Genomic DNA, 24,169 nt, shown 5'->3' with positions numbered 1-24,169 from the left:
ACTCATATGATGGGACCTGGAGAGCCTGCCAGTGTCTTCAGACTCATGTGATGGTACCTGGAGAGACGGCCAGTGTCTTCAGACTCATGTGATGGTACCTGGAGAGACAACCAGTGTCTTCAGGCTCATGTGATGGTACCTGGAGAGCAGGCCAGCAGCGGAGAATATCCTTTCCACACTTACAGAGCCATTTGGGATGATAAACACCCTTCAGGCCACTCTCGCTCCGCACTCCAGTCAAATTGGGATCTCTCCTCTCCAGCAAAATTGGGATCTCTTCTCTCAAGTCAAATTGGGATCTCTCCTCTCCAGTCAAATTAGGATCTCTCCAAAACCAGCTCCACTCAAATACTCTGCTGTCGGCCTCCTTTGTCTCCTTGACCCTTCCCCAGATGAACTACAGAGTTAGGACCTCATGACCCTTCCCCAGATGAACTACAGAGTCAGGACCTCAGTTTAATGATCATGACCCTACATAATACTTTTTTATAGCCGTGAATTAGTTTTGAACGGGGACTGTGAAGAGACCCCTGGTGGCATGTCTTGTGGGGTATATATATGGGTGTCTGATCTGAATGTTATTTGATTATGAAGAAAGACAGACGTCAGGAATAGGGCCATGAGTTTTTCTCAGTAGAGCTGAGTAAAGGTGTAGTTGATCTGGATACTTCTTTAGGGGGTAGACGACCTGAGTAGAAATAGACTTCCTCTCGCTGTGAGACTCGAAGTGGCGAGAGATAGCGTGGCGAGAGACAGCGTGGCGAGAGACAGCGTGGCGAGAGATAGCGTGGCGAGAGACAGCGTGGCGAGAGACGGCGTGTGTGATTTCTGGCTTTGGCACTTCATCACCCTTTAAAGTGACACAGGTAACGGTGTATATACACATAGACACACACACATATACACACACATATACACACATATACACACACATATACACACACATACATACACACACACAGACATATACACACACACTTCTGTTAACCTCAGAATCCCAAAACACCCTAACACACACACACTCACACACACACACACACACACACACACGCACACACACACACATATAAACTTCTGTTAACCTCAGAATCACAACACACCTTAACACCCACACACACTTTCCCTTCTCTGACATTGGGGACCCTGGGGAGTTGAGCGCTCTGTCACACTAACTGCCCTGTTAACGTGATAACCACACACACACACTTAGACACACACACACGTACGGTGCAAGACTGTGAAACTAGAAAAAATATTATTTATTTGTTTCTTTGGATCCCCATGAGCTTTTGCAGAGGCAGTGCCTATTCCCCCTGTGGTCCACAAGAACACTAAACATGACGGGTTTCAACAACCCCATAGACACGGACAGTCGCATTTAAAATACAAAATATATACAAACAGTAAACAACAATACAAACAATCAACTAAAAACTAAATAGTGTTTGTGCGTGTTCCCTCATAGTCCTCACCGTTCCATGAGATGTTTTAAGTATTTGTTTAACGAGGCAAGTCAGTTAAAAGAAGAAATTCTTATTTAGAAATGACAGCCTACTGGGGGAACTGCCTCGTTCAGGGGCAGGACGACAGATGATCAGCATTTAGACAGTACAGATTAATAAACCAAGTCTGTTTGTGATCCAGTAACATATGTAGATGGATCCAGCTTCCTTGCAGATATTTTTGAGCAGTTTGCACATTCGGATCAAAATGACTGTTAATTAATATCATCAATCCTTTTTGAGTCTCTTTGCCTATGGGAGAAATATATCCCCTTTTGCCAGCCAACTTCATCTAGGTTTCCTGGCAACAATAGATATTATATCCCTCCTCTTTTATCCAGGGAAATACTGATTGTGTTTTCTTATTATCTGCTAAGCCATTACAATTATAACTGGCTATGCTTATTTCACTGTTTACCATGTTGAGATACAAAACCTCCCCTCATCCCAAAATCTCCCCTCATCCCAAAACCTCCCCTCATCCCAAAACCTCCCCTCATCCCAAAATCTCCCCTCATCCCAAAACCTCCCCTCATTACAAAAACCTCATCTCATCCCAAAACCTTCCCTCATCCCAAAACCTCCCCTCATCCCAAAACCTCCCCTCATCCCAAGTTGGCTTGTCATCCTAGTGACTGGCAGACCAACCATACCCATACATATATCCCACCATACCCACCCACCCCTCACCATACCCCACCATACCCCACCCCCCGCACCATACCCCACCATACCCCCCCTCACCATACCCCCCCTCACCATACCCCATCATACCCCACCCCCCCTCACCATACCCCACCATACCTCACCCCCCCTCACCATACCCCACCATACCTCACCCCCCCTCACCATACCTCACCATACCATACCTCACCCCCCCTCACCATATCCCACCCACCTCACCATATCCCACCATACCTCACCCCACCTCACCATATCGCACCATACCCCACCCCCCTCACCATATCCCACCATACCCCAACATACCCCACCCCCCTCACCATATCCCACCATACCCCACCAAACCTCACCCCCCTCACCATATCCCACCATACCCACCCACCCCTCACCATACCCCACCATACCTCACCACCCCTCACCATACCCCACCATACCTCACCACCCCTCACCATACCCCACCATACCTCACCACCCCTCACCATACCCCACCATACCTCACCACCCCTCACCATACCCCACCATACCTCACCCCCCCTCACCATACCCCACCATACCTCACCACCCCTCACCATACCCCACCATACCTCACCACCCCTCACCATTCCCCACCATACCTCACCCCCCCTCACCATACCTCACCATACCTCACCCCCCCTCACCATACCCCACCATACCTCACCCCCCCTCACCATACCTCACCATACCATACCTCACCCCCCCTCACCATACCCCACCCCCCTCACCATATCCCACCATACCCCACCCACCTCACCATATCCCACCATACCCCACCCCCCTCACCATATCCCACCCCCCTCACCATATCCCACCATACCCCACCAAACCTCACCCCCCTCACCATACCCCACCCCCCCTCACCATATCCCACCATAGCCCACCACCCCTCACCATTCCCCACCCCCCTCACCATACCTCACCATATCCCACCATACCTCACCATACCCCACCTCACCAAACACCTCTGTCCCTCCCTCCCCTTCCACCCATAGAAGCCTCTTCCATGTATATTTCACTGAATCTGAATATTTAAGCCTCCATATAACCCCTAGTTCTAATGCCTCCATATAACCCCTAGTTCTAATGCCTCCATATAACCCCTAGTTCTAATGCCTCCATATAACCCCTAGTTCTAATGCCTCCATATAACCCCTAGTTCTAATGCCTCCATATAACCCCTAGTTCATATAACCCCTAGTTCTAATGCCTCCATATAACCCCTAGTTCTAATGCCTCCATATAACCCCTAGTTCTAATGCCCCCATATAACCCCTAGTTCTAATGCCTCCATATAACCCCTAGTTCTAATGCCTCCATATAACCCCTAGTTCTAATGCCTCCATATAACCCCTAGTTCATATAACCCCTAGTTCTAATGCCTCCATATAACCCCTAGTTCTAATGCCTCCATATAACCCCTAGTTCTAATGCCTCCATATAACCCCTAGTTCTAATGCCTCCATATAACCCCTAGTTCTAATGCCTCCATATAACCCCTAGTTCTAATGCCTCCATATAACCCCTAGTTCTAATGTCTACATATAACCCCTAGTTCATATAACCCCTAGTTCTAATGCCTCCATGATATTCCTAATTTCTCTAAGTGCGTGGTATTTGAAACAGTTTTATTATCTCCTACCATAATAATAGAGTCTAGTGTTGCTAGGTCTTTCTTTGCTGTTGTAACGATCGTCGTTGGAATGAGACCAAAGCGCAGCGTGTTATGTGTCCATGTTAATATTTAATGAATCAACTGAACACTGAAAATGCAAAATAACAACGTGAACGACAGAAACGAAAACGAAACAGTTCTGTCTGGTGCAGACACACAACAGAAAAAAAACACCCACCACCAAAATGGGGAAAAAAGGCTGCCTAAGTATGATTCTCAATCAGAGACAATGAACGACACCTGCCTCTGATTGAGAACCATACCAGGCCAAACACATAAACACAACATAGAAAAAAGAACATAGACTACCCACCCCAACTCACGCCCTGACCAAACTAAAACAAAGACATAACAAAGGAACTAAGGTGAGAACGTGACAGCTGTACTTGACCCTATTTCCAGACAGTAATCAAGATGGGACAAGACCACAGCCTGAACAACTAGTACAGTTGATTTGTATGTAAAATATATATATTATATATATATTATATAACAGACTAACCCCTCCCCATCTTCACAATGTGACGGCCCCACCCTGCTCTGTCTACTGGGTTTTGCTGTGCTTACTTCCTGCCGGAGATTGGTGGGTGGAGGAGGAGGAGGAGAGGTGGGCGGAGGAGGAGGAGAGGTGGGCGGAGGATGAGGAGAGGTGGGCAGAGTAGGAGATTGTTCGGTAGAGGAGGAGATTGTTGGGCAGAGGAGAAGATTGTTGGGCAGAGGAGGAGAGGTGGGCGGAGGAGGGGATTGTTGGGTGGAGGAGGAGAGGTGGGCGGAAAAGGATAGGTGGGCGGAGCAGGAGAGGTGGGCGGAGCAGGAGAGGTGGGCGGAGTAGGATAGGTGGGCGGAGCAGGATAGGTGGGCGGAGCTGGGCGAGTTGTCAGTGCTGATGGGGCACACCTGTGTAAGCTCAGCTGTGGCATAAAGCCACTGTTTCCCCATTCAGCAAGAGATTCCTCTCTCCGTGCATACCTTTGGTTATTTTGTTGTGGCTTTGGCAGTTGACGCCTAATTTCCTGACCTTCATGCCTCATCTGATTATTGTTGTGAGTGTTTACTTTATTTCTGGAATAAATTTATTTAGTTATTCCTTTACTCATTAGTTTAGTTATTCCGTTTCCCATTATGACTTGACCATCCAATGTTCCTCAACTTTCTTAACGGTCACAACTTTTATACACAACTCCAGTTGAGGTTTAGGTCCTAGAGAAGGTTTTGAACCAAATGCTTTTAGGTGTAAATGTGTATTTAAAACCAGTTTATTATTGATCACCCATGCTGATACGGACTGTAACTCCTCATTCAGACTTTCAGTGAGCTCACTGGCTTTGGCTGCCAACATGTAGAGTGTGGAATCATCAACATAGTCATTCTAGCTTTGCGTAAGACCAGTGACAAATCATTAGTAGAAATAGAGAATAGTAACGGCCCTAGGGAACTGCCCTGAGGGACACCACACTGTACGTATCTGATGTTAGAGAAGCTTCCATTGAAGAACACTGTATTCTATTGGATATACTCTCCAACCATGTGATGACAGGTGATGTAAAGCCATAGCAAGTGTGTTTCTTCAATAACATTTGATAATCAATAACATCAAAGGCTGCACTGAAATGTAACAAAACAGCTTCAACTGTCACCCTATTATCCGATTATTCTATTAACCAATCATCTGTCACCTGAGTCGGTGCAGTACAAGTTGAGTGGCCATCTCTATATGCATGCTGAAAGTCCTTAGTTGACTTGTTCACAATTCTCTCCATCAGTTTACTAAGAACAGACTGCAAACTGATTGGTCGGCTGAGAGCAAGAAAATGGTGCTTTACTATTTTTAGGCAGTGGAATTCCTTTAGCTTCCTTCCACGCCTGTGGACAGACACTCCTTTAGGCTTCGGTTAAAGATATAGCAGAATAGGGTGTCAATAGTCTGCTATCATTCTCAATAGTTTACCATCTAGGTTGTCTATATCTAGTGGCAATAGTCTGCTATCATTCTCAATAGTTTACCATCTAGGTTGTCTATATCTAGTGGCAATAGTCTGCTATCATTCTCAATAGTTAACCATCTAGGTTGTCTATACGTGGTGGTAATAGTCTGCTATCATTCTCAATAGTTAACCATCTAGGTTGTCTATACGAGGTGGTAATACAGTCTGCTAGTATTCTCTATAGTTTCTCTGTTGACATTGAGACTGGACAGAGGAACTCTGCCTAGAAGGCCAGCATCCCGGAGTCTCCTCTTCACTGTTGACGTTGAGACTGGACAGAGGAACTCTGCCTAGAAGGCCAGCATCCCGGAGTCACCTCTTCTCTGTTGACGTTGAGACTGGACAGAGGAACTCTGCCAAGAAGGCCAGCATTCCAGAGTCGCCTCTTCTCTGTTGATGTGGACTTAGTTCTGACTACAAGTCTCTTTCATGATATCCACCTCTCCCTGGGAAAACTGCAGATTGCTCTTAAGGTCTTGGACTTCTCTGATCAGATCATCCATTCTTTTGTTAGTTGAGTCCACCAGTAATTAGACAAAGCTCTTGATGCTATTTTCCTATTACCGTAACAATTGCTTATAGACATCTTGTTATTGCTTAAAAAGATAAGCCACCGGTGAGAGTAAAACACTGTTGTCTCCATTACTCCATTACCTTTAACATTATGGTAGCAACATAGGCTAATGCTGGTACTTCGCTCAATTCCAGACAGCACAGCAACAAACAGCAGGAATTTAAACATCTACAAGCCTGGGACTATCCGCAGTCCCAGCCACAAGGGCTAACCGCGTTGCGGGCTGTGTTCAAACTGTCAAGGAAACCTGGCTAGCTTGATAGTTAGCAGCTAGGCTAGGTGCCTTGCCAAGCAGCAGCTCTTCAGACTTTAGGGTTTGGCAGATAGTAGGGGTTGTCTGAGGGGTTGTCTTTCACACTTTGTGTTGCTCTCACCTGCACTGTCTCCCTCACCGTCTCCCTCACCGTCTCCATCACTGTCTACCTGTCTCTCTCACGGTCTCCCTCAGTGTCTCCCAATCTCATTCAAGTCACTTTGCATTGACATAGTCTGTAGAATGTGTAGTGCAAGTACTAGGTAGCATCTCCACACATACACGTTTGATATTACTATCCTTGTAGGGACCGATACCCCTAACTCTAAACCTAAACCCTAACTCTAACTCTAAACCTAATCCTAACCTTTAACACTAACTCTAAACCTAATCCTAATCTCTAACCCTAACTCTAAACCTAACTCTAAACCTAACCCCTAACTCTAAACCTAACCCCTAACTCTAAACCTAACCCCTAACTCTAAACCTAACCCCTAACTCTAAACCTAACCACTAACTCTGAACCTAATCCTAACCCCTAACCCCTAACTCTAAACCTAATCCTAACCTTTAACACTAACTCTAAACCTAATCCTAATCTCTAACCCTAACTCTAAACCTAACTCTAAACCTAACCCCTAACTCTAAACCTAACCCCTAACTCTAAACCTAACCCCTAACTCTAAACCTAACCCCTAACTCTAAACCTAACCCCTAACTCTAAACCTAACTACTAACTCTAAACCTAATCCTAACCCCTAACTCTAAACCTAACCCCTAACTCTAACTCTAAACATAACCTCTAACCCTAACCACTAACCACTAATCCCTAACTCTAAACCTAACCCCTAACCCCTAACTCTAAACCTAACCCCTAACCCTTACCCTAACTCTAAACCTAACCCCTAACCCCTAACTCTAAACCTAACCCCTAACCCCTAACCCTAACTCTAAACCTAAACCTAACCCCTAACCCCTAACCCTAACTCTAAACCTAACCCCTAACTCTAAACCTAACCCCTAACTCTAAACCTAAACCCTAACCCCTAACCCTAATTCTAAACCTAAACCCTAACCCTAAACCTAACCCCTAACCCCTAACTCTAAACCTAACCCCTAACTCTAAACCTAAACCCTAACCCCTAACTCTAAACCTAACCCCTAACCCCTAACCCTAACTCTAAACCTAACCCCTAACTCTAAACCTAACCCCTAACCCCTAACTCTAAACCTAACCCCTAACCCCTAACTCTAAACCTAACCCCTAACCCCTAACAATAACTCTAAACCTAACCCCTAACCCCTAACCCTAACTCTAAACCTAACCCCTAACTCTAAACCTAACCCCTAACCCCTAACTCTAAACCTAACCCCTAACTCTAAACCTAACCCCTAACCCCTAACCCCTAACTCTAAACCTAACCCCTAACCCCTAACCCCTAACTCTAAACCTAACCCCTAACCCCTAACCCTAACTCTAAACCTAACCCCTAACTCTAAACCTAACCCCTAACCCCTAACTCTAAACCTAACCCCTAACCCCTAGCTCTAAACCTAACCCCTAACTCTAAACCTAACCCCTAACCCCTAACTCTAAACCTAACCCCTAACTCTAAACCTAACCCCTAACCCCTAACCCCTAACTCTAAACCTAACCCCTAACCCCTAACCCCTAACTCTAAACCTAACCCCTATCCCCTAACCCTAACTCTAAACCTAACCCCTAACCCCTAACTCTAAACCTAAACCCTAACCCCTAACCCCTAACCCTAACTCTAAACCTAAACCCTAACCCCTAATATTAAAATAGCCTTTGTCCTTGTGGGGACGTGAGAAATGTCACCACGAGGAAGAATGTTCAATGTTTTACTCTCCTTGTAGGGACTTTGGGGGATTTCAGGTACCCAGGAGGATAGTAATACACACACACACACACACACACACACACACACACACACACACACACACACACACACACACACACACACACATTACTCCAATCTCATCTGCTAGGATTACTATATTCTGGCTGATGGCCACACCATGACCAACGTAATAGTCTGAAATGTAGGTTTCAGTAGGCCATCGTCCCCTTCCCCTAACACACACACAAAAACTCTCTCTCACACACACGCACACTCTCTCACACGCACACTCTCTCTCACACACACACACTCTCTCACACACACACCCTCTCACACACGCATCCTCTTACACACACACACACACACACACAAAAACTCTCTCTCTCACATACACACACCCTCTCACACACACACACTCTCTCTCACACGCACACTCTCTCTCACACACATACACTCTCTCACACACACACTCACATACCTCCCTCAATCCCTCCATCCCAGCACCAGCAATCTGGATTAGGGAAAGAGATGAGAGATTAGGGCCAGCGGTGGGATTATATGCTCGTCTGATGCCTCGCCCCTAAATCACAACCCTCTCCTCACTGGGCTAACACTGGTTGATGCAACGTTGTTGCCACGTCATTTCGGTTAAACCAACGTAGAATAGACATTGAATTGACTTATTTGCCCGGTGAGTCTATCTATCGCTGACATCTACCTTCTCCTTGTGTGTGAGTGTCTTTATTGTTCATGCTATATAACCCAACGGATAGATTCAGCCACACATTATTGGTCAGATTATCCACGAGTTAAAGCAGTGATCACAACAAACCACGGCTAGATGGAGTCTCCACACCTAAGGAGCCTCAAGGAGCCTCAAGGACCTTGAAGCATAACAACTTCCCTAGCAGGGCAGCGATCGGTTGAATAGCATGCATTTAGTTTTACTTGCGTTTAAGAGCAGTTAGAGGCCACGGAAGGAGTGTTGTGTGGCATTGAAGCTCACCTGGAGGTTAGTTAACATAGTGTCCAAAGAAGGGCCAGATGTATATAGAATGGTGTCGTCTGCGTAGAGGTGGATCAGAGAATCACCAGCAGCAAAAGCGACATCATTGATGTATACAGAGAAGAGAGTCGGCCCGAGAATTTAACTCTGTGGCACCCCCATAGACTGCCAGAGGTCCGGACAACAGGCCCTCCGATTTAAAACACTGAACTCTATCAGAGAAGTATTTGGTGAACCAGGTGAGGCAATCATTTGAGAAACCAAGGCTGTTGAGTCTGCCAATAAGAATGTTGTGATTGACAGAGTCGAAAGCCTTGGCCAGGTTGATGAATACGGCTGCACAGTAATGTCTCTTATCGATGGTGGTTCTGATATTGTTTAGGACCTTGAGCGTGGCTGAGGTGCACCCATGACATGCCACCAGAAGCCATCTGATTCTCTGATAGGCTACTACCAGGTCCTCCACAAGACCAGGAAGTAGTATAAGACTTGTTTTAACCACTTGGTGGACACTGCTACAGTAAGTGCTTTCTTTCTCCACACGTAGATGGCAAAAGTAAAGGGATAAACCCCAGTTGGCCTTCTGAGAGCAACTAGTGTTGGAAGTGGCTGGGGCCCCAAAGGGATAAACCCCAGTTGGCCTTCTGAGAGCAACTAGTGTTGGAAGTGGCTGGGGCCCCAAAGGGATAAACCCCAGTTGGCCTTCTGAGAGCAACTAGTGTTGGAAGTGGCTGGGGCCCCAAAGGGATAAACCCCAGTTGGCCTTCTGAGAGCAACTAGTGTTGGAAGTGGCTGGGGCCCCAAAGGGATAAACCCCAGTTGGCCTTCTGAGAGCAACTAGTGTTGGAAGTGGCTGGGGCCCCAAAGGGATAAACCCCAGTTGGCCTTCTGAGAGCAACTAGTGTTGGAAGTGGCTGGGGCCCCAAAGGGATAAACCCCAGTTGGCCTTCTGAGAGCAACTAGTGTTGGAAGTGGCTGGGGCCCCAAAGGGATAAACCCCAGTTGGCCTTCTGAGAGCAACTAGTGTTGGAAGTGGCTGGGGCCCCAAAGGGATAAACCCCAGTTGGCCTTCTGAGAGCAACTAGTGTTGGAAGTGGCTGGGGCCCCAAAGGGATAAACCCCAGTTGGCCTTCTGAGAGCAACTAGTGTTGGAAGTGGCTGGGGCCCCAAAGGGATAAACCCCAGTTGGCCTTCTGAGAGCAACTAGTGTTGGAAGTGGCTGGGGCCCCAAAAGGGATAAACCCCAGTTGGCCTTCTGAGAGCAACTAGTGTTGGAAGTGGCTGGGGCCCCAAAAGGGATAAACCCCAGTTGGCCTTCTGAGAGCAACTAGTGTTGGAAATGGCTGAATTTGGGGCCCCAAAGCAACCTCACAACCATCACACAATGATCTTATTTTACAGACATATGCCACTTTAGAGAGGTTTAGGGACACTTGGAAACATTTTGTGGCCACACCTGACACCACTTACTAAACCATCTGCCCATTTCTATTTGTTAGGTCTAACAATCCCATTTATTTCCCCTGATATTGTTCACATGTTGTGGGAGCCATCTGATGTTTTTCCAGCTCTGGGCATCAATAATTCACATATAGCTTGTCAATGAAAGATGACTTTCAAAATAAAACTACAAAAAAACAGTTATTTTGTGTGTACTTGATATTGTGTATTCTGAACTATGTAACTCCTATCTATCTAGTCCATTTCCTGATCTCCCAGATGTCCTCTTTTCAAATGTTCCATGGTTTTGTATGTCAGAATCATGTAATTCCACATGAAAAGCAGTTACTTTTGGGTATGTCTATTTAGGCGGAAATCTACATTTTGTCATTACATTTAAGAGGATTTATCCAATGAGAATTGTGTCCCTGACTGACTGGGAGGAAGTTATCAAATGAGAGCTGTGTCACTGACACTACACTGAGAGGAAGTTATCCAATGAGAGCTGTGTCCCTGACACTACACTGAGAGGAAGTTATCCAATGAGAATTGTGTCACTGACTGACTGGGAGGAAGTTATCCAATGAGAGCTGTGTCCCTGACACTACACTGAGAGGAAGTTATGCAATGAGAGCTGTGTCCCTGACACTACACTGAGAGGAAGTTATCCAATGAGAATTGTGTCACTGACTGACTGGGAGGAAGTTATCCAATGAGAATTGTGTCACTGACACTACACTGGGAGGAAGTTATCCAATGAGAGCTGTGTCCCTGACACTACACTGGGAGGAAGTTATCCAATGAGAGCTGTGTCCCTGACTGACTGGGAGGAAGTTATCCAATGAGAGCTGTGTCCCTGACACTACACTGGGAGGAAGTTATCCAATGAGAATTGTGTCCCTGACTGACTGGGAGGAAGTTATCAAATGAGAGCTGTGTCCCTGACTGACTGGGAGGAAGTAATCAAATGAGAGCTGTGTCCCTGACTGACTGGGAGGAAGTTATCCAATGAGAGCAGTGTCACTGACACTACACTGGGAGGAAGTTATCCAATGAGAACTGTGTCACTGACACTACACTGAGAGGAAGTTATCCAATGAGAGCTGTGTCACTGACACTACACTGGGAGGAAGTTATCCAATGAGAGCTGTGTCACTGACACTACACTGGGAGGAAGTTATCCAATGAGAGCTGTGTCACTGACACTACACTGGGAGGAAGTTATCCAATGAGAGCTGTGTCACTGACACTACACTGGGAGGAAGTTATTCCTAGATACTGGAAGGAAGTTTCCCTGGCCTAGATAATTATCTAATATCAATTTAGACTTTTATCGTCCTCATGGTTTAGGTTCGTATTGGACTAAGGGAAACTGATCAGTGGTGTCAGAGGAGATGGGATTTAGGATCGAGACTTTCTAACCTATAAGACCAGGGGCTTACTGACATGATCCCAAGATGGAGGCTGGGGTTAGGATAGAGACTTTCTAACCTATAAAACCAGGGGCTTACTGACATGATCCCAAGATGGAGGATGGGGTTAGGATAGAGACTTTCTAACCTATAAGACCAGGGGCTTACTGACATGATCCCAAGATGGAGGCTGGGGTTAGGATCGAGACTTTCTAACCTATAAGACCAGGGGCTTACTGACGTGATCCCAAGATGGAGGCTGGGGTTAGGATCGAGACTTTCTAACCTATAAGACCAGGGGCTTACTGACGTGATCCTAAGATGGAGGGTCAGTAGAATTAGAATGGATTAGAATCCTAGATAGAATTAGAATTAATTAGAATCCTTGATAGAAATAGAATTAGAATGAATTAGAATCATTGATAGAAGTAGAATTAGAATGAATTAGAATCATTGATAGAAATAGAATTAGAATCATTGATAGAAGTAGAATTAGAATGAATTAGAATCATTGATAGAAATAGAATTAGAATGAATTAGAATCATTGATAGAAGTAGAATTAGAATGAATTAGAATCATTGATAGAAATAGAATTAGAATGAATTAGAATTCTAATTATATGGGTGGGCAGAATCCTTTGGGTGATGATGTCACAGCTGGTTTCTTTTCAATATGGGGACTTCAACCTCCTGGATAAAGAGATTGGTTGGGTTTGGTGACTTCAACCTCCTGGATAGAGAGATTGGTTGGGTTCAGGGACTTCAACCTCTTGGACAGAGAGATTGGTTGGGTTTGGGGACTTTAACCTCTTGGACAGAGAGATTGGTTGGGTTTGGCGACTTTAACCTCTTGGACAGAGAGATTGGTTGGGTTCGGGGACTTCAACCTCTTGGACATAGAGATTGGTTGGGTTTGGGGACTTCAACCTCTTGGACAGAGATATTGGTTGGGTTTGGGGACTTTAACCTCTTGGACAGAGAGATTGGTTGGGTTCGGGGACTTCAACCTCTTGGACAGAGAGATTGGTTGGGTCTCAGTGTGCACAACGTATCCTACAGAAATTAAATGACTCACTTGCTGTGTGTCAGTTTTATAAAGGGCATTTCTATCAGAAAAACTTTCACTTTACTCACTGTCTCTTTTAAAGGAGTTGATTGACACTGCAATGCTTGTTCTTTATTGGTATATGTGTTGATTGACGATGTAATGTTTGTCTCTGATAGGTGGATGCCGCCATGCCATTTGGGTGCCTTGCCCTGCGAGATGGGCGGAACTTAGACGACATCTCTGATGTCACCGACAAGTACGAGATTGGACAGGTCCTCAAAGCGTAAGCACCATGTTATACTATGGACACCGTACACATTAGTAGAGGGTTGGCCAGCCACCCTTCAAATAGGCTAAGGGCGTCTCAAATGACTATCTATTCCCTGCATAGTGCACTACATTGAACCAGAGCCCTATGGGTCCTGCATAGTGCACTACATTGAACCAGAGCCCTATGGGTCCTGCATAGTGCACTACATTGAACCAGAGCCCTATGGGTCCTGCATAGTGCACTACATTGAACCAGAGCCCTATGGGTCCTGCATAGTGCACTACATTGAACCAGAGCCCTATGGGTCCTGCATAGTGCACTACATTGAACCAGAGCCCTATGGGTCCTGCATAGTGCACTACATTGAACCAGAGCCCTATGGGTCCTGCATAGTGCACTACATTGAACCAGAGCCCTATGGGTCCTGCATAGTGCACTACATTGAACCAGAGCCCTATGGGTCCTGCATAGTGCACTACATTGAACCAGAGCCCTATGGGTCCTGCATAGTGCACTACATTGAACCAGAGCCCTATGGGTCCTGCATAGTGCACTACATTGAACCAGAGCCCTATGGGTCCTGCATAGTGCACTACATTGAACCAGAGCCCTATGGGTCCTGCATAGTGCACTACTTTTAATCAGAGCCCTATGGGTTCTATATAGTGCACTACATTTAATCAGATCCATATGGGTCCTATATAGTGCACTACTTTTAATCAGATCCCTATGGGTCCTATATAGTGCACTACTTTTAATCAGAGCACTATGGGTCCTGTATAGTGCACTACATTTGGGACGTAGTCTAAATGTAACAGAATTCACCTCTATAGAGTATGCAGCTGTTCCTCAAACAGTGTTTAATTGAATTTCCCAGTTCCTCCTGTACCCTGCAGTTCCGGGCTCCTCCTCTGTCAGTTAACCGAGCGAGGTGATAATCTGATGCACTGACCGAGTTATGACCGACACACGCAGCTCAGTGTGCTGCTGCCATATGGCAACAACAACATCTGGACTTGGAGCGCTATGATCCGTGTTTTATATAACACAAAGACACACACGCACACACACAGACACACACAGAGACACACACACACACACACAAAGACACACACACACACACAGACACACACACACACACACACACAGAGACACACACACACACACACACAAAGACACACACACACACAGACACACACATACAGACACACACACACACACACAACCACAGACACACACACACACACACACACACACACACACACACAGAGAGACACACACACACACAGACACACACATACACACACACAGACACAGACACAAGAAAGGTTTCCACTTATATAGTGACTATTTCACAAACAACTATTGAAACATTTCTGAGTACTGCGTGCTAAAAGAAAACAGGGAGATTTCTGAACATTGGAGCTATAAGAAAACAGGGAGAAGATTTCACCATATATGTTTTATACAGTCATGATGTGTCAGGTTGAGGTAAAGGGGAAACCATGTGGTCATATTCATTATTCATGATGTCAGGTTGAGGTAAAGGTGAAACCATGTGGTCATATTCATTATTCATGATGTCAGGTTGAGGTAAAGGTGAAACCATGTGTTCATATTCATTATTCATGATGTCAGGTTGAGGTAAAGGTGAAACGATGTGGTCATATTCATTATTCATGATGTCGGGTTGAGGTAAAGGTGAAACCATGTGTTCATATTCATGATGTCAGGCTGAGGTAAAGGGGAAACCATGTGGTCATATTCATTATTCATGATGTCAGGCTGAGGTAAAGGAGAAACCATGTGGTCATATTCATTATTCATGATGTCAGGTTGAGGTAAAGGAGAAAGCATGTGGTCATATTCATTATTCATGATGTCAGGCTGAGGTAAAAGGGAAACCATGTGGTCATATTCATTATTCATGATGTCAGGCTGAGGTAAAGGAGAAACCATGTGGTCATATTCATTATTCATGATGTCAGGCTGAGGTAAAGGAGAAACCATGTGGTCATATTCATTATTCATGATGTCAGGCTGAGGTAAAGGTGAAACCATTTGTTCATATTCATGATGTCAGGCTGAGGTAAAGGGGAAACCATGTGGTCATATTCATTATTCATGATGTCAGGCTGAGGTAAAGGTGAAACCATGTGTTCATATTCATGATGTCAGGCTGAGGCAAAGGGGAAACCATGCGGTCATATTCATTATTCATGATGTCAGGCTGAGGTAAAGGTGAAACCATGTGTTCATATTCATGATGTCAGGCTGAGGCAAAGGGGAAACCATGCGGTCATATTCATTATTCATGATGTCAGGTTGAGGTAAAGGGGAAACCATGTGTTCATATTCATGATGTCAGGCTGAGGTAAAGGAGAAACCATGTGATCATATTCATTATTCATGATGTCAGGTTGAGGTAAAGGGGAAACCATGTGGTCATATTCATTATTCATGATGTCATGTTGAGGTAAAGGGGAAACCATGTGGTCATATTCATTATTCATGATGTCAGGTTGAGGTAAAGGGGAAACCATGTGGTCATATTCATTATTCATGATGTCAGATTGAGGTAAAGGGGAAACCATGTGATCATATTCATGATGTCAGGTTGAGGTAAAGGGGAAACCATGTGTTCATATTCATTATTCATGATATCAGGTTGAGGTAAAGGGGAAACCATGTGTTCATATTCATTATTCATGATATCAGGTTGAGGTAAAGGGGAAACCATGTGATCATATTCATGATGTCAGGCTGAGGTAAAGGAGAAACCATGTGATCATATTCATTATTCATGATGTCAGGCTGAGGTAAAGGGGAAACCATGTGTTCATATTCATTATTCATGATGTCAGGCTGAGGTAAAGGGGAAACCATGTGGTCATATTCATGATGTCATGTTGAGGTAAAGGGGAAACCATGTTGTCATATTCATTATTCATGATGTCAGGTTGAGGTAAAGGTGAAACCATGTGGTCATATTCATTATTCATGATGTCGGGTTGAGGTAAAGGTGAAACCATGTGTTCATATTCATGATGTCAGGCTGAGGTAAAGGGGAAACCATGTGGTCATATTCATTATTCATGATGTCAGGTTGAGGTAAAGGGGAAACCATTTTGTCATATTCATTATTCATGATGTCAGGTTGAGGTAAAGGGGAAACCATGTGTTCATATTCATGATGTCAGGTTGAGGTAAAGGGGAAACCATGTGGTCATATTCATTATTCATGATGTCAGGTTGAGGTAAAGGGGAAACCATGTGATTATATTCATGATGTCAGGTTGAGGTAAAGGGGAAACCATGTGTTTATATTCATTATTCATGATGTCAGGTTGAGGTAAAGGGGAAACCATGTGTTCATATTCATGATGTCAGGCTGAGGTAAAGGAGAAACCATGTGATCATATTCATTATTCATGATGTCAGGTTGAGGTAAAGGGGAAACCATGTGGTCATATTCATTATTCATGATGTCATGTTGAGGTAAAGGGGAAACCATGTGGTCATATTCATTATTCATGATGTCAGGTTGAGGTAAAGGGGAAACCATGTGGTCATATTCATTATTCATGATGTCAGATTGAGGTAAAGGGGAAACCATGTGATCATATTCATGATGTCAGGTTGAGGTAAAGGGGAAACCATGTGTTCATATTCATTATTCATGATATCAGGTTGAGGTAAAGGGGAAACCATGTGTTCATATTCATTATTCATGATATCAGGTTGAGGTAAAGGGGAAACCATGTGATCATATTCATGATGTCAGGCTGAGGTAAAGGAGAAACCATGTGATCATATTCATTATTCATGATGTCAGGCTGAGGTAAAGGGGAAACCATGTGTTCATATTCATTATTCATGATGTCAGGCTGAGGTAAAGGGGAAACCATGTGGTCATATTCATGATGTCATGTTGAGGTAAAGGGGAAACCATGTTGTCATATTCATTATTCATGATGTCAGGTTGAGGTAAAGGTGAAACCATGTGGTCATATTCATTATTCATGATGTCGGGTTGAGGTAAAGGTGAAACCATGTGTTCATATTCATGATGTCAGGCTGAGGTAAAGGGGAAACCATGTGGTCATATTCATGATGTCAGGTTGAGGTAAAGGGGAAACCATTTTGTCATATTCATTATTCATGATGTCAGGTTGAGGTAAAGGGGAAACCATGTGTTCATATTCATGATGTCATGTTGAGGTAAAGGGGAAACCATGTGGTCATATTCATTATTCATGATGTCAGGTTGAGGTAAAGGGGAAACCATGTGATTATATTCATGATGTCAGGTTGAGGTAAAGGGGAAACCATGTGTTTATATTCATTATTCATGATATCAGGTTGAGGTAAAGGGGAAACCATGTGGTCATATTCATGATGTCAGGTTGAGGTAAAGGGGAAACCATGTGTTCATATTCATGATGTCAGGCTGAGTTAAAGGAGAAACCATGTGATCATATTCATTATTCATGATGTCAGGTTGAGGTAAAGGGGAAACCATGTGGTCATATTCATTATTCATGATGTCATGTTGAGGTAAAGGGGAAACCATGTGGTCATATTCATTATTCATGATGTCAGGTTGAGGTAAAGGGGAAACCATGTGGTCATATTCATTATTCATGATGTCAGATTGAGGTAAAGGGGAAACCATGTGATCATATTCATGATGTCAGGTTGAGGTAAAGGGGAAACCATGTGTTCATATTCATTATTCATGATATCAGGTTGAGGTAAAGGGGAAACCATGTGTTCATATTCATTATTCATGATATCAGGTTGAGGTAAAGGGGAAACCATGTGATCATATTCATGATGTCAGGCTGAGGTAAAGGAGAAACCATGTGGTCATATTCATTATTCATGATGTCAGGCTGAGGTAAAGGGGAAACCATGTGTTCATATTCATTATTCATGATGTCAGGCTGAGGTAAAGGGGAAACCATGTGGTCATATTCATGATGTCATGTTGAGGTAAAGGGGAAACCATGTTGTCATATTCATTATTCATGATGTCAGGTTGAGGTAAAGGTGAAACCATGTGGTCATATTCATTATTCATGATGTCGGGTTGAGGTAAAGGTGAAACCATGTGTTCATATTCATGATGTCAGGCTGAGGTAAAGGGGAAACCATGTGGTCATATTCATTATTCATGATGTCAGGCTGAGGTAAAGGAGAAACCATGTGGTCATATTCATTATTCATGATGTCAGGCTGAGGTAAAGGAGAAAGCATATGGTCATATTCATTATTCATGATGTCAGGCTGAGGTAAAGGGGAAACCATGTGGTCATATTCATTATTCATGATGTCAGGCTGAGGTAAAGGAGAAACCATGTGGTCATATTCATTATTCATGATGTCAGGCTGAGGTAAAGGAGAAACCATGTGGTCATATTCATTATTCATGATGTCAGTCTGAGGTAAAGGTGAAACCATGTGTTCATATTCATGATGTCAGGCTGAGGTAAAGGGGAAACCATGCAGTCATATACATTATTCATGATGTCAGGCTGAGGTAAAGGGGAAACCATGCGGTCATATTCATTATTCATGATGTCAGGTTGAGGTAAAGGGGAAACCATGTGTTCATATTCATGATGTCAGGCTGAGGTAAAGGGGAAACCATGTGGTCATATTCATGATATCAGGTTGAGGTAAAGGGGAAACCATGTGGTCATATTCATGATGTCAGGTTGAGGTAAAGGGGAAACCATGTGGTCATATTCATTATTTATGATGTCAGGCTGAGGTAAAGGGGAAACCATGCGGTCATATTCATTATTCATGATGTCAGGCTGAGGTAAAGGGGAAACCATGTGTTCATATTCATGATGTCAGGTTGAGGTAAAGGGGAAACCATGTGTTCATATTCATGATGTCAGGTTGAGGTAAAGGGGAAACCATGTGGTCATATTCATGATATCAGGTTGAGGTAAAGGGGAAACCATGTGGTCATATTCATGATGTCAGGTTGAGGTAAAGGGGAAACCATGTGGTCATATTCATGATGTCAGGCTGAGGTAAAGGAGAAACCATGTGATCATATTCATTATTCATGATGTCAGGTTGAGGTAAAGGGGAAACCATGTGGTCATATTCATTATTCATGATGTCATGTTGAGGTAAAGGGGAAACCATGTGGTCATATTCATTATTCATGATGTCAGGTTGAGGTAAAGGTGAAACCATGTGGTCATATTCATTATTCATGATGTCATGTTGAGGTAAAGGGGAAACCATGTGGTCATATTCATTATTCATGATGTCAGATTGAGGTAAAGGGGAAACCATGTGATCATATTCATGATGTCAGGTTGAGGTAAAGGGGAAACCATGTGTTCATATTCATTATTCATGATATCAGGTTGAGGTAAAGGGGAAACCATGTGTTCATATTCATTATTCATGATATCAGGTTGAGGTAAAGGGGAAACCATGTGATCATATTCATGATGTCAGGCTGAGGTAAAGGAGAAACCATGTGGTCATATTCATTATTCATGATGTCAGGCTGAGGTAAAGGGGAAACCATGTGGTCATATTCATGATGTCATGTTGAGGTAAAGGGGAAACCATGTGGTCATATTCATTATTCATGATGTCAGGTTGAGGTAAAGGGGAAACCATGTGGTCATATTCATGATATCAGGTTGAGGTAAAGGGGAAACCATGTGGTCATATTCATGATGTCAGGTTGAGGTAAAGGGGAAACCATGTGGTCATATTCATGATGTCAGGCTGAGGTAAAGGAGAAACCATGTGATCATATTCATTATTCATGATGTCAGGTTGAGGTAAAGGGGAAACCATGTGGTCATATTCATTATTCATGATGTCATGTTGAGGTAAAGGGGAAACCATGTGGTCATATTCATTATTCATGATGTCAGGTTGAGGTAAAGGGGAAACCATGTGGTCATATTCATTATTCATGATGTCATGTTGAGGTAAAGGGGAAACCATGTGGTCATATTCATTATTCATGATGTCAGATTGAGGTAAAGGGGAAACCATGTGATCATATTCATGATGTCAGGTTGAGGTAAAGGGGAAACCATGTGTTCATATTCATTATTCATGATATCAGGTTGAGGTAAAGGGGAAACCATGTGTTCATATTCATTATTCATGATATCAGGTTGAGGTAAAGGGGAAACCATGTGATCATATTCATGATGTCAGGCTGAGGTAAAGGAGAAACCATGTGGTCATATTCATTATTCATGATGTCAGGCTGAGGTAAAGGAGAAACCATGTGGTCATATTCATTATTCATGATGTCAGGCTGAGCTAAAGGAGAAACCATGTGGTCATATTCATTATTCATGATGTCAGGCTGAGGTAAAGGTGAAACCATGTGTTCATATTCATGATGTCAGGCTGAGGTAAAGGGGAAACCATGCAGTCATATACATATTCATGATGTCAGGCTGAGGTAAAGGAGAAACCATGCGGTCATATTCATTATTCATGATGTCAGGTTGAGGTAAAGGGGAAACCATGTGTTCATATTCATGATGTCAGGCTGAGGTAAAGGGGAAACCATGTGGTCATATTCATGATATCAGGTTGAGGTAAAGGGGAAACCATGTGGTCATATTCATGATGTCAGGTTGAGGTAAAGGGTAAACCATGTGGTCATATTCATTATTTATGATGTCAGGCTGAGGTAAAGGGGAAACCATGCGGTCATATTCATTATTCATGATGTCAGGCTGAGGTAAAGGGGAAACCATGTGTTCATATTCATGATGTCAGGTTGAGGTAAAGGGGAAACCATGTGTTCATATTCATGATGTCAGGTTGAGGTAAAGGGGAAACCATGTGTTCATATTCATGATGTCAGGTTGAGGTAAAGGGGAAACCATGTGTTCATATTCATGATGTCAGGTTGAGGTAAAGGGGAAACCATGTGTTCATATTCATGATGTCAGGTTGAGGTAAAGGGGAAACCATGTGGTCATATTCATTATTCATGATGTCATGTTGAGGTAAAGGGGAAACCATGTGGTCATATTCATTATTCATGATGTCAGGTTGAGGTAAAGGGGAAACCATGTGGTCATATTCATTATTCATGATGTCATGTTGAGGTAAAGGGGAAACCATGTGGTCATATTCATTATTCATGATGTCAGATTGAGGTAAAGGGGAAACCATGTGATCATATTCATGATGTCAGGTTGAGGTAAAGGGGAAACCATGTGTTCATATTCATTATTCATGATATCAGGTTGAGGTAAAGGTGAAACCATGTGGTCATGTTCATTATTCATGATGTCAGATTGAGGTGAAGGGGAAACCATGTGATCATATTCATGATGTCAGGTTGAGGTAAAGGGGAAACCATGTGTTCATATTCATTATTCATGATGTCAGGTTGAGGTAAAGGGGAAACCATGTGTTCATATTCATTATTCATGATGTCGGGTTGAGGTAAAGGTGAAACCATGTGGTCATATTCATTATTCATGATGTCAGATTGAGGTAAAGGGGAAACCATGTGATCATATTCATGATGTCAGGTTGAGGTAAAGGGGAAACCATGTGTTCATATTCATTATTCATGATGTCGGGTTGAGGTAAAGGGGAAACCATGTGATCATATTCATGATGTCAGGCTGAGGTAAAGGAGAAACCATGTGGTCATATTCATTATTCATGATGTCAGGCTGAGGTAAAGGGGAAACCATGTGTTCATATTCATTATTCATGATGTCAGGCTGAGGTAAAGGGGAAACCATGTGGTCATATTCATGATGTCATGTTGAGGTAAAGGGGAAACCATGTTGTCATATTCATTATTCATGATGTCAGGTTGAGGTAAAGGTGAAACCATGTGGTCATATTCATTATTCATGATGTCGGGTTGAGGTAAAGGTGAAACCATGTGTTCATATTCATGATGTCAGGCTGAGGTAAAGGGGAAACCATGTGGTCATATTCATTATTCATGATGTCAGGCTGAGGTAAAGGAGAAACCATGTGGTCATATTCATTATTCATGATGTCGGGTTGAGGTAAAGGTGAAACCATGTGTTCATATTCATGATGTCAGGCTGAGGTAAAGGGGAAACAATGTGGTCATATTCATTATTCATGATGTCAGGCTGAGTTAAAGGAGAAACCATGTGGTCATATTCATTATTCATGATGTCAGGCTGAGGTAAAGGAGAAAGCATGTGGTCATATTCATTATTCATGATGTCTGGCTGAGGTAAAGCGGAAACCATGTGGTCATATTCATTATTCATGATGTCAGGCTGAGGTAAAGGAGAAACCATGTGGTCATTTTCATTATTCATGATGTCAGGCTGAGGTAAAGGGGAAACCATGCGGTCATATTCATTATTCATGATGTCAGGTTGAGGTAAAGGGGAAACCATGTGTTCATATTCATGATGTCAGGCTGAGGTAAAGGGGAAACCATGTGGTCATATTCATGATATCAGGTTGAGGTAAAGGGGAAACCATGTGGTCATATTCATGATGTCAGGTTGAGGTAAAGGGGAAACCATGTGGTCATATTCATTATTTATGATGTCAGGCTGAGGTAAAGGGGAAACCATGCGGTCATATTCATTATTCATGATGTCAGGCTGAGGTAAAGGGGAAACCATGTGTTCATATTCATGATGTCAGGTTGAGGTAAAGGGGAAACCATGTGTTCATATTCATGATGTCAGGTTGAGGTAAAGGGGAAACCATTTGTTCATATTCATGATGTCAGGTTGAGGTAAAGGGGAAACCATGTGTTCATATTCATTATTCATGATATCAGGTTGAGGTAAAGGGGAAACCATGTGGTCATATTCATGATGTCAGGTTGAGGTAAAGGGGAAACCATGTGGTCATATTCATGATGTCAGGCTGAGGTAAAGGAGAAACCATGTGATCAAATTCATTATTCATGATGTCAGGTTGAGGTAAAGGGGAAACCATGTGGTCATATTCATTATTCATGATGTCATGTTGAGGTAAAGGGGAAACCATGTGGTCATATTCATTATTCATGATGTCAGGTTGAGGTAAAGGGGAAACCATGTGGTCATATTCATTATTCATGATGTCATGTTGAGGTAAAGGGGAAACCATGTGGTCATATTCATTATTCATGATGTCATGTTGAGGTAAAGGGGAAACCATGTGGTCATATTCATTATTCATGATGTCAGGTTGAGGTAAAGGGGAAACCATGTGATCATATTCATGATGTCAGGTTGAGGTAAAGGGGAAACCATGTGTTCATATTCATTATTCATGATATCAGGTTGAGGTAAAGGGGAAACCATGTGTTCCTATTCATTATTCATGATATCAGGTTGAGGTAAAGGGGAAACCACGTGATCATATTCATGATGTCAGGCTGAGGTAAAGGAGAAACCATGTGGTCATATTCATTATTCATGATGTCA

General features: G+C 43.4%; 1 protein-coding gene across 1 annotated transcript in view; it reads left to right on the top strand.

Moving 5' to 3' along the window:
- Nucleotides 1–24,169, top strand: part of LOC139367394 (uncharacterized) — a 229,958-nt gene that overhangs the window by 76,841 nt on the left and 128,948 nt on the right. The window contains exon 2 of the mRNA XM_071105590.1: nt 13,633–13,739. Within this exon, the coding sequence (XP_070961691.1) occupies nt 13,645–13,739 (95 nt within the window). The 5' untranslated portion in view covers nt 13,633–13,644. The remainder of the gene's footprint in view (nt 1–13,632; nt 13,740–24,169) is intronic.

This window comes from Oncorhynchus clarkii, chromosome 16, assembly GCF_045791955.1.
Source record: "Oncorhynchus clarkii lewisi isolate Uvic-CL-2024 chromosome 16, UVic_Ocla_1.0, whole genome shotgun sequence".
Taxonomy (NCBI): domain Eukaryota; kingdom Metazoa; phylum Chordata; class Actinopteri; order Salmoniformes; family Salmonidae; genus Oncorhynchus; species Oncorhynchus clarkii.
Note: the sequence above shows the minus strand (reverse complement) of the source record. Positions and strands in the feature narration are given on the sequence as shown.